Genomic DNA, 20173 nt, shown 5'->3' on the forward strand with positions numbered 1-20173 from the left:
TTTAGACCTAGAAGCCAGTTCCCCTCTAATCAGGGCCTGATTTAGACCTAGAAGCCAGTTCACCTCTAATCAGGGACTGATTTAGACCTGGAAGCCAGTTGATCAGTCAGTAGTCTGGACCTCGTAGGGCCAGATTGTAATCCCCCTGATACAAGCAGATGGGGAGCTGGCTAGATGAGACCCTGGACTCCTACCCTGACTCTCTGCTGCTGTCTCTCATTGAACGCCGGCGTAGTCAGGAAGACAGGCAGCCATCTTGTTTCTATGTGGTTCCTGATGATGCTCTGAATGTCCACCAGGACAGGAGCACACAGACGGTCATGAAGCAGTCTGCCCCAGCCACCCGCCAGACGCATCACCTGGAGTAGACACACACACACACAGACGGTCATGAAGCAGTCTGCCCCAGCCACCCGCCAGACGCATCACCTGGAGTAGACACACACACACACACACAGACAGTCATGTAGCAGTCTGCCCCAGCCACCCGCCAGACGCATCACCTGGAGTAGACACACACACACACAGACAGTCATGTAGCAGTCTGCCCCAGCCACCCGCCAGACGCATCACCTGGAGTAGACACACACACACACAGACAGTCATGAAGCAGTCTGCCCCAGCCACCCGCCAGACGCATCACCTGGAGTAGACACACACACACACAGACGGTCATGAAGCAGTCTGCCCCAGCCACCCGCCAGACGCATCACCTGGAGTAGACACACACACACACAGACGGTCATGAAGCAGTCTGGCCCAGCCACCCGCCAGATGCATCACCTGGAGTAGACACACACACACACACACACACACACACACACACACACACACACACACACACACACACACACACACACACACACACACACACACACACACACACAGACGGTCATGAAGCAGTCTGCCCCAGCCACCCGCCAGACGCATCACCTAGAGTAGACACACACACACACACGCACACAGACACATGGGCACAGAGACAGGGTGGAGACAGACAGCACAGTGACAGGATGGAGACAGACAGGATGGAGACAGACAGCACAGTGACAGGGTGGAGACAGACAGCACAGTGACAGGATAGAGACAGACAGCACAGTGACAGGATGGAGACAGACAGCACAGTGACAGGGTGGAGACAGACAGCACAGTGACAGGATGGAGACAGACAGCACAGTGACAGGATGGAGACAGACAGCACAGTGACAGGATGGAGACAGACAGCACAGTGACAGGGTGGAGACAGACAGCACAGTGACAGGATGGAGACAGACAGCACAGTGACAGGGTGGAGACAGACAGCACAGTGACAGGATGGAGACAGACAGCACAGTGACAGGATGGAGACAGACAGCATAGTGACAGGATGGAGACAGACAGCACAGTGACAGGATGGAGACAGACAGCACAGTGACAGGATGGAGACAGACAGCACAGTGACAGGGTGGAGACAGACAGCACAGTGACAGGATGGAGACAGACAGCACAGTGACAGGGTGGAGACAGACAGCACAGTGACAGGATGGAGACAGACAGCACAGTGACAGGATGGAGACAGACAGCACAGTGACAGGATGGAGACAGACAGCACAGTGACAGGATGGAGACAGACAGCACAGTGACAGGATGGAGACAGACAGCACAGTGACAGAATGGAGACAGACAGACAGCAGAGTGACAGGATGGAGACAGACAGCACAGTGACAGGGTGGAGACAGACAGCACAGTGACAGGATGGAGACAGACAGCACAGTGACAGGGTGGAGACAGACAGCACAGTGACAGGGTGGAGACAGACAGCACAGTGACAGGGTGGAGACAGACAGCACAGTGACAGGATGGAGACAGACAGCACAGTGACAATCTCTCACTACCTCTCTCTCTCTCCCTTTACCTCTCCCTCCCTCTCTCTCTCCATTTTACCTCTCCCTCCCCCTTTACCTCTCCCTTTACCTCCCTCTCTCTCTCCCTTTACCTCCCTCTCTCTCTCCCTCCCTCTCTCTCTCCCTTTACCTCCCTCTCTCTCTCCCTCCCCCTTTACCTCCCTCTCTCTCTCCCTCCCTCTCTCTCTCCCTTTACCTCCTCTCTCCCTCCCTCTCTCTCTCTCTCCCTCCCTCCCTCCCTCCCTCCCTCCCTCTCTCTCTCTCTCCTCTCCCTCCCTCTCTCTCTGGGTGGAAATGAGAAGCAGTCCCAGAGAAGGACACACACACACACACACACACACACACACACACACACACACACACACACACACACACACACACACACACACACACACACACACACACACACACACACACACACACACACACACACACACACACACACACACACACACACACACACACACACACACACACACACACATCACAGAAGAGACTGTGACATTACCTCATCCTGTTGTTGTCTGGTGGCAGGACTGTCAGGCCCAAAGAAGTATTTCCTGTTGAGGTATTTGTCCTTAATGAGTCTAGACTTGTCCTCTCTCTGGGCCTTGTCTTTATGGGGGGTTCTCCTGTAGTTCTCTATGTCCTGCCAGCAAGCCAGGTGTATACTGTAGACACACACACACACACACGTCAGAACTATACACATCATTGACAACTGAGCTATAGATCAATAATGATTCGGTCCCTATAGATAAACATGACATGACTTGTTTGATTGAAGGTGTGTGTGTGTGTGTGTGTGTGTGTGTGTGTGTGTGTGTGTGTGTGTGTGTGTGTGTGTGTGTGTGTGTGTGTGTGTGTGTGTGTGTGTGTGTGTGTGTGTGTGTGTGTGTGTGTGTGTGTGTGTGACAGAAAGGTCAGGTCTAACAAACCCACTGTACTGTTCTGTTTTATCAGTTGCAGCATGGTGTTGTGGTCAGCGTATGTCATGTAAAATAAGCCTGCTGTATCTAGAGCTAGAGTTTCACCTGGCGGTGTTGTCCTGTAGGAAGAATGTGTATAGAACTAGAGTTTCACCTGGCGGTGTTGTCCTGTAGGAAGGATGTGAAGTGTATAGAACTAGAGTTTCACCTGGCGGTGTTGTCCTGTAGGAGGGATGTGTATAGAACTAGAGTTTCACCTGGCAGTGTTGTCCTGTAGGAAGGATGTGAAGTGTATAGAGCTAGAGTTTCACCTGGCGGTGTTGTCCTGTAGGAAGGATGTGTATAGAACTAGAGTTTCACCTGGCGGTGTTGTCCTGTAGGAAGGATGTGTATAGAACTAGAGTTTCACCTGGCGGTGTTGTCCTGTAGGAAGGATGTGAAGTGTATAGAGCTAGAGTTTCACCTGGCGGTGTTGTCCTGTAGGAAGGATGTGAAGTGTATAGAGCTAGAGTTTCACCTGGCGGTGTTGTCCTGTAGGAAGGATGTGAAGTGTATAGAGCTAGAGTTTCACCTGGCGGTGTTGTCCTGTAGGAAGGATGTGAAGTGTATAGAGCTAGAGTTACCCCTGGCGGTGTTGTCCTGTAGGAAGGATGTGTATAGAGCTAGAGTTTCACCTGGCGGTGTTGTCCTGTAGGAAGAATGTGTATAGAACTAGAGTTTCACCTGGCGGTGTTGTCCTGTAGGAGGGATGTGTATAGAACTAGAGTTTCACCTGGCAGTGTTGTCCTGTAGGAAGGATGTGTATAGAACTAGAGTTTCACCTGGCGGTGTTGTCCTGTAGGAAGGATGTGAAGTGTATAGAGCTAGAGTTACCCCTGGCGGTGTTGTCCTGTAGGAAGGATGTGTATAGAGCTAGAGGTTCACCTGGCGGTGTTGTCCTGTAGGAAGAATGTGTATAGAACTAGAGTTTCACCTGGCGGTGTTGTCCTGTAGGAAGGATGTGTATAGAGCTAGAGGTTCACCTGGCGGTGTTGTCCTGTAGGAAGGATGTGTATAGAACTAGAGTTTCACCTGGCGGTGTTGTCCTGTAGGAAGGATGTGTATAGAACTAGAGTTTCACCTGGCGGTGTTTTCCTGTAGGAAGGATGTGTATAGAACTAGAGTTTCACCTGGCGGTGTTGTCCTGTAGGAGGGATGTGTATAGAACTAGAGTTTCACCTGGCAGTGTTGTCCTGTAGGAAGGATGTGTATAGAACTAGAGTTTCACCTGGCGGTGTTGTCCTGTAGGAAGGATGTGTATAGAGCTAGAGTTTCACCTGGCGGTGTTGTCCTGTAGGAAGGATGTGAAGTGTATAGAGCTAGAGTTAGCCCTGGCGGTGTTGTCCTGTAGGAAGGATGTGTATAGAGCTAGAGGTTCACCTGGCGGTGTTGTCCTGTAGGAAGGATGTGTATAGAACTAGAGTTTCACCTGGCGGTGTTGTCCTGTAGGAAGGATGTGTATAGAACTAGAGTTTCACCTGGCGGTGTTGTCCTGTAGGAAGGATGTGTATAGAACTAGAGTTTCACCTGGCGGTGTTGTCCTGTAGGAAGGATGTGAAGTGTATAGAACTAGAGTTTCACCTGGCAGTGTTGTCCTGTAGGAAGGATGTGTATAGAACTAGAGTTTCACCTGGCGGTGTTGTCCTGTAGGAAGGATGTGTATAGAGCTAGAGTTTCACCTGGCGGTGTTGTCCTGTAGGAGGGATGTGTATAGAACTAGAGTTTCACCTGGCAGTGTTGTCCTGTAGGAAGGATGTGTATAGAACTAGAGTTTCACCTGGCGGTGTTGTCCTGTAGGAAGGATGTGTATAGAGCTAGAGTTTCACCTGGCGGTGTTGTCCTATAGGAAGGATGTGAAGTGTATAGAACTAGAGTTTCACCTGGCGGTGTTGTCCTGTAGGAGGGATGTGTATAGAACTAGAGTTTCACCTGGCAGTGTTGTCCTGTAGGAAGGATGTGTATAGAACTAGAGTTTCACCTGGCGGTGTTGTCCTGTAGGAAGGATGTGTATAGAACTAGTTTCACCTGGCAGTGTTGTCCTGTAGGAAGGATGTGAAGTGTATAGAACTAGAGTTTCACCTGGCGGTGTTGTCCTGTAGGAAGGATGTGAAGTGTATAGAGCTAGAGTTTCACCTGGTGGTGTTGTCCTGTAGGAAGGATGTGAAGTGTATAGAGCTAGAGTTTCACCTGGTGGTGTTGTCCTGTAGGAAGGATGTGAAGTGTATTGAGCTAGAGTTTCACCTGGCGGTGTTGTCCTGTAGGAAGGATGTGAAGTGTATAGAGCTAGAGTTTCACCTGGCGGTGTTGTCCTGTAGGAAGGATGTGAAGTGTGTATAACTAGTTTCACCTGGCGGTGTTGTCCTGTAGGAAGGATGTGAAGTGTATAGAACCAGTTTCACCTGGCGGTGTTGTCCTGTAGGAAGGATGTGAAGTGTTGTAGCTCCATGCGGTGTCCTAGTAGAGAGCCCAACCTGTACCCTCTGTACCTCTCTGGGACGGCAGACCACAGAGCTGGAGACCTGGGGACCTCTAGTGGTGGAGGAGGGGGCCTGCAGGCCTGGGCCACAGCCTGCTGAGAGAGAGGATCTCAGTTGTACTAAACCCTCCTCACTTCCTTCTGAAGGTTTTGAGAAGGAGGGGAGGAGATAGGATGCAAGGAATCAAGGAGATTCCCCCAAATCCTTACTAGAGATCTGGGCCCATATGTGAAAAGCTTCTCAGAGCAGAAGTGCTTCATCTATAATCAGTTTAGTCTTTCAGATCAGCACTTCAGGGGGACTTGATCCTAGATCAACACTTCAGGGGGTCAGGGGGGACATGATCCTAGATCAGCACTTCAGGGGGGACTTGATCCTAGATAAGCACTTCAGGGGGACTTGATCCTAGATCAGCACTCCAGGGGGGCAGGGGGGACTTGATCAGCACTTCAGGGGGACTTGATCCTAGATCAGCACTTCAGGGGGACAGGGGGGACTTGATCCTAGATCAGCACTTCAGGGGGGACTTGATCCTAGATCAGCACTTCAGGGGGAACTTGATCCTAGATCAACACTTCAGGGGGACTTGGTCCTAGATCAGCACTTCAGGGGGGACTTGATCCTAGATCAGCACTTCAGGGGGGACTTGATCCTAGATCAGCACTTCAGGGGGACAGGGGGGACTTGATCCTAGATCAGCACTTCAGGGGGGACTTGATCCTAGATCAGCACTTCAGGGGGAACTTGATCCTAGATCAACACTTCAGGGGGACTTGGTCCTAGATCAGCACTTCAGGGGGAACTTGATCCTAGATCAACACTTCAGGGGGACTTGGTCCTAGATCAGCACTTCAGGGGGGACTTGATCCTAGATCAGCACTTCAGGGGGGACTTGATCCTAGATCAGCACTTCAGGGGGACTTGATCCTAGATCAGCACTTCAGGGGGACAGGGGGGACTTGATCCTAGATCAGCACTTCAGGGGGGACTTGATCCTAGATCAGCACTTCAGGGGGGACTTGATCCTAGATCAGCACTTCAGGGGGACAGGGGTACTTGATCCTAGATCAGCAGTTCAGGGGGGACTTGATCCTAGATCAGCACTTACTACTCAGACTGTCACATAGATCATGCATTGGAGCGTTGGACTTCAATAGAGCTCACCTGTTCCAGTCCGTGTACAGCCTCCTCGTACAGTGTCTTCAGTTCTCTGTACTGCTCTGACTCCACCTGGCGAGTCTCCTCCCGTACAGCCACCTGAGACGACACACAGTAAACAATGAATCCACGACATAACATCAAATATCCAGACCGAAACACACACCTTATGAATCGAAGGAGAGATGCACGAACACGAGAGTTTGTCTGTTTCAGCAGATGAGCTATTTCAACTATAGCGCGTAAAAAACAACCTTTAAAAAAAATAAGGAGCTCATACCTTCTGGAAGGCGTCCGTGTCCCGGGTGGTGAGCAGTGTCCAGGGCTCCAGGAGGAGGGTCAGAGTGTGTTCCTCCACCCAGTCAAACAGCTCCTCAAACGGGGGAGTGAGACAGGTATAGACCCTCTCTCTGGTCTCCTCCTCTGCCCCAATGCTACTACGGGCAGCACTGCACACGTAGGTTGAATACAGCAACTGGAGGGGTTCGAATGAGAACCGTAACGAATGGGTCAGACGGTCATCTTCATCATCATCACTATTATCATCATCACCATGACCATCATCATCACCATGACTACCATCACTATCATCATCATGACTATCTTCTTCCTCATCATCATCACTATCATCATCATCACTATCATCATCATCATCACTATCATCATGTCTATTACCATCATCATCACTATCATCATCATCATGTCTATTACCATCATCATCACTATCATCATCATCACTATCATCATCATGTCTATTACCATCATCATCACTATCATCATCACTATTATCATCATCATCATCATCACTATCATCATCATCATCAGTAAGACAAGGAGCTGATGGTGGACTACAGGAAACGGGGGGGGGGGGGCAGCATGCCTCCATCCACCTCGACGGGGCTGCAGTGGGTCGGGGCTGAGCGGGTCGAGAGCTTCCAAGTTCCTCGGGGTCCAAGTCACTAAGGGTCTATCATGGTCCACACACACCCACACACTCCTCAGGAGGTTGAAAAGGTGTGGAACATGGGGCCCCTAACGTCCTCAAAAAGTTCTACTAGCTGCACCATTGACACTCCAACACACACACACACACACACACACACACACACACACACACACACACACACACACACACACACACACACACACACACACACACACACACACACACACACACACACACACACACACACACACACACACACACACACACAATATATCCTGATGCCTGGTCACCTGACCCCTCTGCATATGACTACATGGCACAAGTATGTGGACACACCTTCAAATTAGTGGATTCAGCTATTTAAGCCACACCCGTTACTGACAGGTGTATAAAATCCTCAGTGACTTTCAACGTGGCACCGTCATTGGATGCCACCTATCCAACAAGTCAGTTCGTCAAATAAAAATAGGCCCGATTATATTTCAAAATGTAAATAAAATTCTCTAGCCTATGCTAGTCTATACCAGCCTATGCTAGTCTATACCAGCCTATGCTAGTCTATACCACCCTATGCTAGTCTATACCAGCCTATGCTAGCCTATACTAGTCTATACCAGCTTATACTAGCCTATGCTAGTCTATACCAGCCTATACTAGCCTATGCTAGTCTATACCAGCCTATGCTAGTCTATACCAGCCTATGCTAGTCTATACCACCCTATGCTAGTCTATACCAGCCTATGCTAGCCTATACTAGTCTATACCAGCTTATACTAGCCTATGCTAGTCTATACCAGCCTATACTAGCCTATGCTAGTCTATACCAGCCTATGCCAGTCTATACCAGCCTATGCTAGTCTATACCAGCCTATGCTAGCCTATACCAGCCTATGCTAGTCTATACCAGCCTATGCTAGTCTATACCAGCCTATACCAGCCTATGCTAGCCTATACCAGCCTATACTAGTCTATACCAGCCTATGCTAGTCTATACCAGCCTATGCTAGCCTATACCAGCCTATGCTAGTCTATACTAGCCTATACTAGCCTATGCCAGCCTATGCTAGCCTATACCAGCCTATGCTAGTCTATACTAGCCTATACTAGCCTATACCAGCCTATGCTAGCCTATACCAGCCTATTCTAGTCTATACTAGCCTATACTAGCCTATACCAGCCTATACTAGCCTATACCAGCCTATGCTAGCCTATGCCAGCCTATGCTAGCCTATACCAGCCTATGCTAGCCTATACCAGCCTATGCTAGCCTATACCAGCCTATGCTAGTCTATACTAGCCTATACTAGCCTATGCTAGTCTATGCTAGCCTATGCTAGCCTATACCAGCCTATGCTAGCCTATGCCAGCCTATACCAGCCTATGCTAGCCTATGCTAGCCTATACTTGTAACTTTGTACGTCACATGTTTTGCACCAGAACCGCATGTTCTCCTCTGCTTTATCATGGTTTGAACAATGTGCGTAATTCCAGTCCATATAATACAGTATAATACAGTTCACACTCTAAAAGACTAGCCTACTGGAGCTAGCTTCATTTATTTACCCAAGAGAGCACATAGCTAGCTACATCTATGGGCTTCCATGTGTTTCTGTCGTGCATAATATGCAGTAGCCTGTATATCACACATGTATTGGAAAACGGCACAATCATTTAGGCTTTTTTGTCTGGCTCAAAAAATGTCTTTAATGTAGGGCTCATAAAATGTCTTTAATGTAGGGCTCATCAAATGTCTTTAATGTAGGGCTCATAAAATGTCTTTAATGTAGGGCTCAAAAAATGTCTTTAATGTAGGGCTCAAAAAATGTCTTTAATGTAGGGCTCATCAAATCTATTTAATGTAGGGCTCATTCAATGTCTTTAATGTAAGGCTCATCAATTCTATTTAATGTAGGGCTCATTCAATGTCTTTAATGTAGGGCTCATCAAATGTCTTTAATGTAGGGCTCATCAATTCTATTTAATGTAGGGCTCATAAAATGTCTTTAATGTAGGGCTCATAAAATATATTTACTGTAGGGCTCATCAATTCTATTTAATGTAGGGCTCATAAAATGTCTTTAATGTAGGGCTCATCAAATGTCTTTAATGTAGGGCTCATCAATTCTATTTAATGTAGGGCTCATTAAATGTCTTTAATGGAGGGCTCATCAAATGTCTTTAATGTAGAGCTCATCAAATCTATTTAATGTAGGGCTCATTCAATGTCTTTAATGTAGGGCTCATTCAATGTCTTTAATGTAGGGCTCATCAATTATATTTAATGTAGGGCTCATTCAATGTCTTTAATGTAGGGCTCATCAAATGTCTTTAATGTAGGGCTCATCAATTCTATTTAATGTAGGGCTCATAAAATGTCTTTAATGTAGGGCTCAAAATGTATTTACTGTGGGGCTCATCAATTCTATTTAATGTAGGGCTCATAAAATGTCTTTAATGTAGGGCTCATCAAATGTATTTAATGTGGGGCTCATCAATTGTATTTAATGTAGGGCTCATTAAATGTCTTTAATGTAGGGCTCATCAAATGTCTTTAATGTAGGGCTCATCAAATCTATTTAATGTAGGGCTCATTCAATGTCTTTAATGTAGGGCTCATCAAATGTCTTTAATGTAGGGCTCATCAATTCTATTTAATGTAGGGCTCATAAAATGTCTTTAATGTAGGGCTCATAAAATGTATTTACTGTGGGGCTCATCAATTCTATTTAATGTAGGGCTCATCAATTCTATTTAATGTAGGGCTCATAAAATGTCTTTAATGTAGGGCTCATCAAATGTATTTAATGTGGGGCTCATCAAATGTCTTTAATGTAGGGCTCATCAATTGTATTTAATGTAGGGCTCATTAAATGTCTTTAATGTAGGGCTCATCAAATGTCTTTAATGTAGGGCTCATCAAATGTCTTTAATGTAGGGCTCATCAAATGTCTTTAATGTAGGGCTCATAAAATCTATTTAATGTAGGGCTCATAAAATGTCTTTAATGTAGGGCTCATAAAATCTATTTAATGTAGGGCTCATAAAATGTCTTTAACGTAGGGCTCATTAAATGTCTTTAATGTAGGGCTCATTAAATGTCTTTAATGTAGGGCTCATCAAATGTCTTTAATGTAGGGCTCATCAAATGTCTTTAATGTAGGGCTCATTCAATGTCTTTAATGTAGGGCTCATCAAATGTCTTTAATGTAGGGCTCATCAAATGTCTTTAATGTAGGGCTCATAAAATGTCTTTCATGTAAGGCTCATTAAATGTATTTACTGTAGGGCTCATTCAAATTAGGGAAGGGGCTTGGACATTTGGCCCATGCTTTGGCTGAGAGTTTCCAGTGATTGGGGTGGAGACTTCACCTGTATTGTTAATATATCTGACGCAATTACCCCCCACCCCCCTTCCCCCAGGGATCCAATCTTACATGAGCCTGTCTCTGTACCCTGTAGGGATCCAATCTTACATGAGCCTGTCTCTGTACCCTGTAGGGATCCAGTCCATCTTGGTAGAAGAGCAGGTGGTACTGCTGCAGATCACACCAGAAGTGGACGGCATTCTCCCACAGCTGAGAAGATACAGGAAGACCTATATATTTATGTTGTACAATACATTTACAATAACACTCTGGTGGACAGAGAGGGAGAGACCAAAAAAACAAACAAAGAATTCCAAAACAAATCCAATTTTGATAAACTCCTATATCTATTAAGTGAAATACCACGGTGTGCCATCACAGCAGCAAGATTTGTGACCTGTTGCCACAAGAAAAGGGCAACCAGTGAAGAACAAATTGAACAAAATTTGAATTGACAGATATACACTTTTCACAAAATAATTGGGTATTAATAAACATTTGGCAAAATAATTGTCGAGATGCTAAAGTTGTCAGGAAAACACCTTGATTTGAAAGAGAGAGAGAGAGAGACAGAGAGAGAAACAGAGAGAGACAGAGAGAGAGAGAGAGAGAGAGAGAGAGAGAGAGAGAGAGAGAGAGAGAGAGAGAGAGAGACTGTCTGTCTGTCTGTCTGTCTGTCTGTCTGTCTGTATGTCTGTATGTCTGTATGTCTGTCTGTACCGGGTTTCCAGAGCGTTCACAGTAGCGTGTGAAGTAGAACCCGGCCTGTGAGTCCACACATAGAGCCTGTAACATCCTCTCCATCCTCCTGGTCCCGACAACAGGACTGCTGCTGGCATAACCTGTCTGACATAACACAGAATAATACTACCTTATTAACCTGTCTGACACACACAGAATAATACTACCTTATTAACCTGTCTGACATAACACAGAATAATACTACCTTATTAACCTGTCTGACATAACACAGAATAATACTACCTTATTAACCTGTCTGACACACACAGAATAATACTACCTTATTAACCTGTCTGACATAACACAGAATAATACTACCTTATTAACCTGTCTGACACACACAGAATAATACTACCTTATTAACCTGTCTGACATAACACAGAATAATACTACCTTATTAACCTGTCTGACATAACACAGAATAATACTACCTAATTAACCTGTCTGACACACACAGAATAATACTACCTTATTAACCTGTCTGACATAACACAGAATAATACTACCTTATTAACCTGCCTGACACAACACAGAATAATACTACCTTATTAACCTGTCTGACACACAGAATAATACTACCTTATTAACCTGTCTGACATAACACAGAATAATACTACCTTATTAACCTGTCTGACATAACACAGAATAATACTACCTTATTAACCTGTCTGACACACACAGAATAATACTACCTAATTAACCTGTCTGACACACACAGAATAATACTACCTTATTAACCTGTCTGACATAACACAGAATAATACTACCTTATTAACCTGTCTGACATAACACAGAATAATACTACCTTATTAACCTGTCTGACATAACACAGAATAATACTACCTTATTAACCTGTCTGACATAACACAGAATAATACTACCTTATTAACCTGTCTGACACAACACAGAATAATACTACCTTATTAACCTGTCTGACACACACAGAATAATACTACCTTATTAACCTGTCTGACACACACAGAATAATACTACCTTATTAACCTGTCTGACACACACAGAATAATACTACCTTATTAACCTGTCTGACATAACACAGAATAATACTACCTTATTAACCTGTCTGACACACACAGAATAATACTACCTTATTAACCTGTCTGACACAACACAGAATAATACTACCTTATTAACCTGTCTGACACACACAGAATAATACTACCTTATTAACCTGTCTGACACACACAGAATAATACTACCTTATTAACCTGTCTGACACAACACAGAATAATACTACTTTATTAACCTGTCTGACACACACAGAATAATACTACCTTATTAACCTGTCTGACACACACAGAATAATACTACCTTATTAACCTGTCTGACATAACACACACAGAATAATACTACCGTATTAACCTGTCTGACACACACAGAATAATACTACCTTATTAACCTGTCTGACACAACACAGAATAATACTACCTTATTAACCTGTCTGACACACACAGAATAATACTACCTTATTAACCTGTCTGACATAACACAGAATAATACTACCTTATTAACCTGTCTGACACACACAGAATAATACTACCTTATTAACCTGTCTGACACACACAGAATAATACTACCTAATTAACCTGTCTGACACAACACACACAGAATAATACTACCTTATTAACCTGTCTGACACACACAGAATAATACTACCTTATTAACCTGTCTGACACACACAGAATAATACTACCTTATTAACCTGTCTGACATAACACAGAATAATACTACCTTATTAACCTGTCTGACATACCACACACAGAATAATACTACCTTAGTAACCTGTCTGACACACACATAATAATACTACCTTATTAACCTGTCTGACATAACACAGAATAATACTACCTTATTAACCTGTCTGACATAACACACAGAATAATACTACCTTATTAACCTGTCTGACACACACAGAATAATACTACCTTATTAACCTGTCTGACACAACACAGAATAATACTACCTTATTAACCTGTCTGACACACACAGAATAATACTACCTTATTAACCTGTCTGACACACACAGAATAATACTACCTTAGTAACCTGTCTGACACACACAGAATAATACTACCTTATTAACCTGTCTGACACACACAGAATAATACTACCTTATTAACCTGTCTGACACACACAGAATAATACTACCTTATTAACCTGTCTGACACACACAGAATAATACTACCTTATTAATCTGTCTGACACAACACAGAATAATACTACCTTATTAACCTGTCTGACATAACACACACAGAATAATACTACCTTATTAACCTGTCTGACACACAGAATAATACTACCTTATTAACCTGTCTGACACAACACACACAGAATAATACTACCTTATTAACCTGTCTGATACACACAGAATAATACTACCTTATTAACCTGTCTGACACACACAGAATAATACTACCTTATTAACCTGTCTGACACACACAGAATAATACTACCTTATTAACCTGTCTGATACACACAGAATAATACTACCTTATTAACCTGTCTGACACACACAGAATAATACTACCTTATTAACCTGTCTGACATAACACAGAATAATACTACCTTATTAACCTGTCTGACACACACAGAATAATACTACCTTATTAACCTGTCTGACACACACAGAATAATACTACCTTATTAACCTGTCTGACACACACAGAATAATACTACCTTATTAACCTGTCTGACACAACACACACAGAATAATACTACCTTATTAACCTGTCTGACACACACAGAATAATACAACCTTATTAACCTGTCTGACACACACAGAATAATACTACCTTATTAACCTGTCTGACACAACACAGAATAATACTACCTTATTAACCTGTCTGACACACACAGAATAATACTACCTTATTAACCTGTCTGACATAACACACACAGAATAATACTACCTTATTAACCTGTCTGACACACACAGAATAATACTACCTTATTAACCTGTCTGACATAACACAGAATAATACTACCTTATTAACCTGTCTGACACAACACACACAGAATAATACTACCTTATTAACCTGTCTGACACAACACACACAGAATAATACTACCTTATTAACCTGTCTGACACACACAGAATAATACTACCTTATTAACCTGTCTGACACAACACACAGAATAATACTACCTTATTAACCTGTCTGACACAACACACAGAATAATACTACCTTATTAACCTGTCTGACACACACAGAATAATACTACCTTATTAACCTGTCTGACACACACAGAATAATACTACCTTATTAACCTGTCTGACACACACAGAATAATACTACCTTATTAACCTGTCTGACACACACAGAATAATACTACCTTATTAACCTGTCTGACATAACACAGAATAATACTACCTTATTAACCTGTCTGACACACACATAATAATACTACCTTATTAACCTGTCTGACACAACACACACAGAATAATACTACCTTATTCAACTTATATAGCGCTTTTCATAAAATAAAGAAATATCGAAGCGCACATCCCAACTCTCTGTCGGTCACGCCTAGTACCTGTGTGTGAGCTGGTGTGGGGGTCCTGTCTCTGGGTAGAGAGGTGTCTGGGCGGATGATAGGTCGAGGTATAGAGGTGTGAGGCCGGAGGGGTGGGAGGGGGGTTCTAGGTATACAGGTGTGAGGCCGGAGGGTGATGTAACGAGGGTTAGGGTTGACACCAGAGGGAGGGCGTAGCTGTTCGTTCCTCCACAGTGACAGTCTGAGAGGATCTACTGCTCTCTGACTCATCCTGAACCTGGGAGCCCTGGAACACAACCGGTATATGAACCTGGGACCCAACCAGAACATGAACCTGGGACCCCTGGAACACAACATGAACCTGGGACCCCTGGGACACAACATGAACCTGGGACCCCTGGGACACAACGAGAACCTGGGACCCCTGGAACACAACCACAACATGAACCTGGGACCCCTGGAACACAACATGAACCTGGGACCCCTGGAACACAACCACATCATGAACCTGGGACCCCTGGAACACAACATGAACCTGGGATCCCTGGAACACAACATGAACCTGGGACCCCTGGGACACAAGATGAACCTGGGACCCCTGGAACACAACATGAACCTGGGACCCCTGGAACACAACATGAACCTGGGACCCCTGGAACACAACATGAATCTGGGACCCCTGGAACACAACATGAACCTGGGACCCCTGGAACACAACCAGAACCTGGGACCCCTGGAACACAACATGAACCTGGGACCCCTGGAACACATCATGAACCTGGGACCCCTGGAACACAACATGAACCTGGGACCCCTGGAACACAACATGAACCTGGGACCCCTGGAACACAACATGAACCTGGGACCCCTGGAACACAACATGAACCTGGGACCCCTGGAACACAACATGAACCTGGGACCCCTGGAACACAACATGAACCTGGGACCCCTGGAACACAACATGAACCTGGGACCCCTGGAACACAACCAGAACATGAACCTGGGACCCCTGGAACACAACATGAACCTGGGACCCCTGGAACACAACATGAACCTGGGACCCCTGGAACACAACATGAACCTGGGACCCCTGGAACACTCATAAGCTCCACCACGTACCGTTATTCACCCTAAGCATCGCGCCAATAAGTTTAACCCACTTAGTGAGGATCTCTGCAATATTTAAATTGAACAGGGTGAAATAACATGAACATAACAATATTATTTACACATGAAATAAGAGACCGTATGGACCAGGTGATTCTAGTTCAGATCACAGTCTAGTCTAGTATGGACCAGGTGATCCTAGTTCAGGTAACAGTCTAGTCTAGTCTGGACCAGGTGATCCTAGTTCAGGTCACAGTCTAGTCTGGACCAGGTGATCCTAGTTCAGGTCACAGTCTAGTCTGGACCAGGTGATCCTAGTTCAGGTCACAGTCTAGTCTAGACCAGGTGATCCTAGTTCAGGTCACAGTCTAGTCTAGTCTAGTATGGACCAGGTGATCCTAGTTCAGGTCACAGTCTAGTCTAGTCTAGTATGGACCAGGTGATCCTAGTTCAGGTCACAGTCTAGTCTAGTATGGACCAGGTGATCCTAGTTCAGGTCACAGTCTAGTCTAGTATGGACCAGGTGATTCTAGTTCAGGTCACAGTCTAGTATGGACCAGGTGATCCTAGTTCAGGTCACAGTCTAGTCTAGTCTAGTATGGACCAGGTGATCCTAGTTCAGGTCACAGTCTAGTCTAGTCTAGTATGGACCAGGTGATCCTAGTTCAGGTCACAGTCTAGTCTAGTATGGACCAGGTGATCCTAGTTCAGGTCACAGTCTAGTCTAGTATGGACCAGGTGATTCTAGTTCAGGTCACAGTCTAGTATGGACCAGGTGATCCTAGTTCAGGTCACAGTCTAGTCTAGTATGGACCAGGTGATTCTAGTTCAGGTCAGTCTAGTCTAGTATGGACCAGGTGATCCTAGTTCAGGTCACAGTCTAGTCTAGTATGGACCAGGTGATCCTAGTTCAGGTCACAGTCTAGTCTAGTCTAGTATGGACCAGGTGATCCTAGTTCAGGTCACAGTCTAGTCTAGTATGGACCAGGTGATCCTAGTTCAGGTCACAGTCTAGTCTAGTATGGACCAGGTGATCCTAGTTCAGGTCACAGTCTAGTCTAGTATGGACCAGGTGATTCTAGTTCAGGTCACAGTCTAGTCTAGTATGGACCAGGTGATCCTAGTTCAGGTCACAGTCTAGTCTAGTATGGACCAGGTGATTCTAGTTCAGGTCAGTCTAGTCTAGTATGGACCAGGTGATCCTAGTTCAGGTCACAGTCTAGTCTAGTATGGACCAGGTGATCCTAGTTCAGGTCACAGTCTCGTCTACCACGGCTGTCAGCCAATCAGAATTCAGGGCTAGAACCACCCAGTTTATAATACCTAACAATACACACATCCCCAAAATACAAAGAAAGGTCAGGGGGTCCCCAATGAGAGGTTTGAAAACCCCTGGTGTGGTTGATGTTGTCAGTCAGTCTCCTCACCAGTAGCAGAGCAGTGCCTCAGTGATGCGGGGCTGAACTCTCTGCAGTCTGTCCTCTCTCCAGCAGGGGGAGGTAGAGAGACCCAGTCTGGTCAACAGCTCACCATTCAGACTGCTCTGGCCACCGGTCAGCAGGTAGCAGCTACGCATCTGGACCAAATGCCTGTCACAATCAATCAATCAATCAATCAATCAATCACTGAAGACGGTTCTGTCCACGTCATTGGTTAAGAGGAAGGCTCATTGTCATCTCAGGTTCTATACTTCAATGAAGAGTTAGGGTTAGGGTTATGGTTTAGGTTAAGAGTTAGAGTTAAGGGTTGAGGTTAGGGTTATGGTTTAGGTTAAGAGTTAGAGTTAAGGGTTGAGGTTAGGGTTATGGTTAAGAGTCAGAGTTAAGGGTTGAGGTTAGGGTTAGGGTTAGGGCAGGGTTCAGGTGAAGGTTAGGAGTTATGGGTTAGGGGTTGGGGTCAGGGTTAAGGTGAAGGTTAGGAGTTATGGGTTAAAGGCCCAGTGCAGTCAAAACTATGATTTCCCTGTATATTTCCACACTATGAGCTTTGAACTGTCAGCCTGTTTTGGTGGGATGGAGTTTAGACAGAACCATGCGGTGAATTAGTTAATAGACCAATAAGAAGTTTTAGTTTTAGAGTGATTATCTTAATTTACCGAGGTTAGCTAGCCAGCTATTTGTCGTCCTTAACGTAGGAGACACTGCTAGCTAGCCAACAGCTAGCCAACGTCTACCGAATAGAACTTCCGCACTCAACAACCCGGTCGCATTCCGCTTCGCTCCACAGGTAGTATCACATTTTCATTTCATTTCATTACAGTACAACGGTTTGATTTGTTTGATCGTAGCTAGCTACATAGCTAGCTACATAGCCGTCTTTGTATCAAAGATAATTGTGTAGTCTAGAGCGATTTTCTAGGTTAGCTAGCCAGCTATTGTCGTTCTTTTAACGCAACGTAACGTAATCAACACTGCTAGCTAGCCAGCTAGCCCCCGAATAGCAGCACTGTAGAAACTATTACACTCAACGGAACGACTTGATTAGTGTAGTGTCAACAACGCAGCCACTGCCAGCTAGCCTACAAAGTCAACAACGCAGCCACTGCCAGCTAGCCTACTTCAGCAGTACTGTATCATTTTAATCATTTTAGTCAATAAGATTCTTGCTACGTAAGCTTAACTTTCTGAACATTCGAGACGTGTAGTCCACTTGTCATTCCAATCTCCTTTGCATTAGCGTAGCCTCTTCTGTAGCCTGTCAACTATGTGTCTGTCTATCCCTGTTCTCTCCTCTCTGCACAGACCATACAAACGCTCCACACCGCGTGGCCGCGGCCACCCTAATCTGGTGGTCCCAGCGCGCACGACCCACGTGGAGTTCCAGGTCTCCGGTAGCCTCTGGAACTGCCGATCTGCGGCCAACAAGGCAGAGTTCATCTCAGCCTATGCCTCCCTCCAGTCCCTCGACTTCTTGGCACTGACGGAAACATGGATCACCACAGATAACACTGCTACTCCTACTGCTCTCTCTTCGTCCGCCCACGTGTTCTCGCACACCCCGAGAGCTTCTGGTCAGCGGGGTGGTGGCACCGGGATCCTCATCTCTCCCAAGTGGTCATTCTCTCTTTCTCCCCTTACCCATCTGTCTATCGCCTCCTTTGAATTCCATGCTGTCACAGTTACCAGCCCTTTCAAGCTTAACATCCTTATCATTTATCGCCCTCCAGGTTCCCTCGGAGAGTTCATCAATGAGCTTGATGCCTTGATAAGCTCCTTTCCTGAGGACGGCTCACCTCTCACAGTTCTGGGCGACTTTAACCTCCCCACGTCTACCTTTGACTCATTCCTCTCTGCCTCCTTCTTTCCACTCCTCTCCTCTTTTGACCTCACCCTCTCACCTTCCCCCCCTACTCACAAGGCAGGCAATACGCTCGACCTCATCTTTACTAGATGCTGTTCTTCCACTAACCTCATTGCAACTCCCCTCCAAGTCTCCGACCACTACCTTGTATCCTTTTCCCTCTCGCTCTCATCCAACACTTCCCACACTGCCCCTACTCGGATGGTATCGCGCCGTCCCAACCTTCGCTCTCTCTCCCCCGCTACTCTCTCCTCTTCCATCCTATCATCTCTTCCCTCTGCTCAAACCTTCTCCAACCTATCTCCTGATTCTGCCTCCTCAACCCTCCTCTCCTCCCTTTCTGCATCCTTTGACTCTCTATGTCCCCTATCCTCCAGGCCGGCTCGGTCCTCCCCTCCCGCTCCGTGGCTCGACGACTCATTGCGAGCTCACAGAACAGGGCTCCGGGCAGCCGAGCGGAAATGGAGGAAAACTCGCCTCCCTGCGGACCTGGCATCCTTTCACTCCCTCCTCTCTACATTTTCCTCTTCTGTCTCTGCTGCTAAAGCCACTTTCTACCACTCTAAATTCCAAGCATCTGCCTCTAACCCTAGGAAGCTCTTTGCCACCTTCTCCTCCCTCCTGAATCCTCCTCCCCCTCCACCCCCCTCCTCCCTCTCTGCAGATGACTTCGTCAACCATTTTGAAAAGAAGGTCGACGACATCCGATCCTCGT

The 20173-nt window shown here is 45.6% G+C and overlaps 1 protein-coding gene across 1 annotated transcript in view; it reads right to left on the bottom strand.

Moving 5' to 3' along the window:
• The window catches only part of LOC139572802 (regulator of G-protein signaling 22), a 54356-nt gene that overhangs the window by 25788 nt on the left and 8395 nt on the right, over positions 1-20173 (bottom strand). The window contains exons 8-16 of the mRNA XM_071395577.1: positions 17586-17747; positions 15091-15337; positions 11518-11643; positions 10906-11007; positions 6767-6961; positions 6493-6585; positions 5251-5423; positions 2392-2554; positions 195-359 (exon numbers count right to left, since the gene is read on the bottom strand). Coding sequence (XP_071251678.1) covers positions 195-359; positions 2392-2554; positions 5251-5423; positions 6493-6585; positions 6767-6961; positions 10906-11007; positions 11518-11643; positions 15091-15337; positions 17586-17747 — 1426 coding nt within the window. The remainder of the gene's footprint in view (positions 1-194; positions 360-2391; positions 2555-5250; positions 5424-6492; positions 6586-6766; positions 6962-10905; positions 11008-11517; positions 11644-15090; positions 15338-17585; positions 17748-20173) is intronic.

This window comes from Salvelinus alpinus, chromosome 4 (assembly GCF_045679555.1).
Source record: "Salvelinus alpinus chromosome 4, SLU_Salpinus.1, whole genome shotgun sequence".
In the NCBI taxonomy this organism is placed as follows: Eukaryota; Metazoa; Chordata; class Actinopteri; order Salmoniformes; family Salmonidae; genus Salvelinus; species Salvelinus alpinus.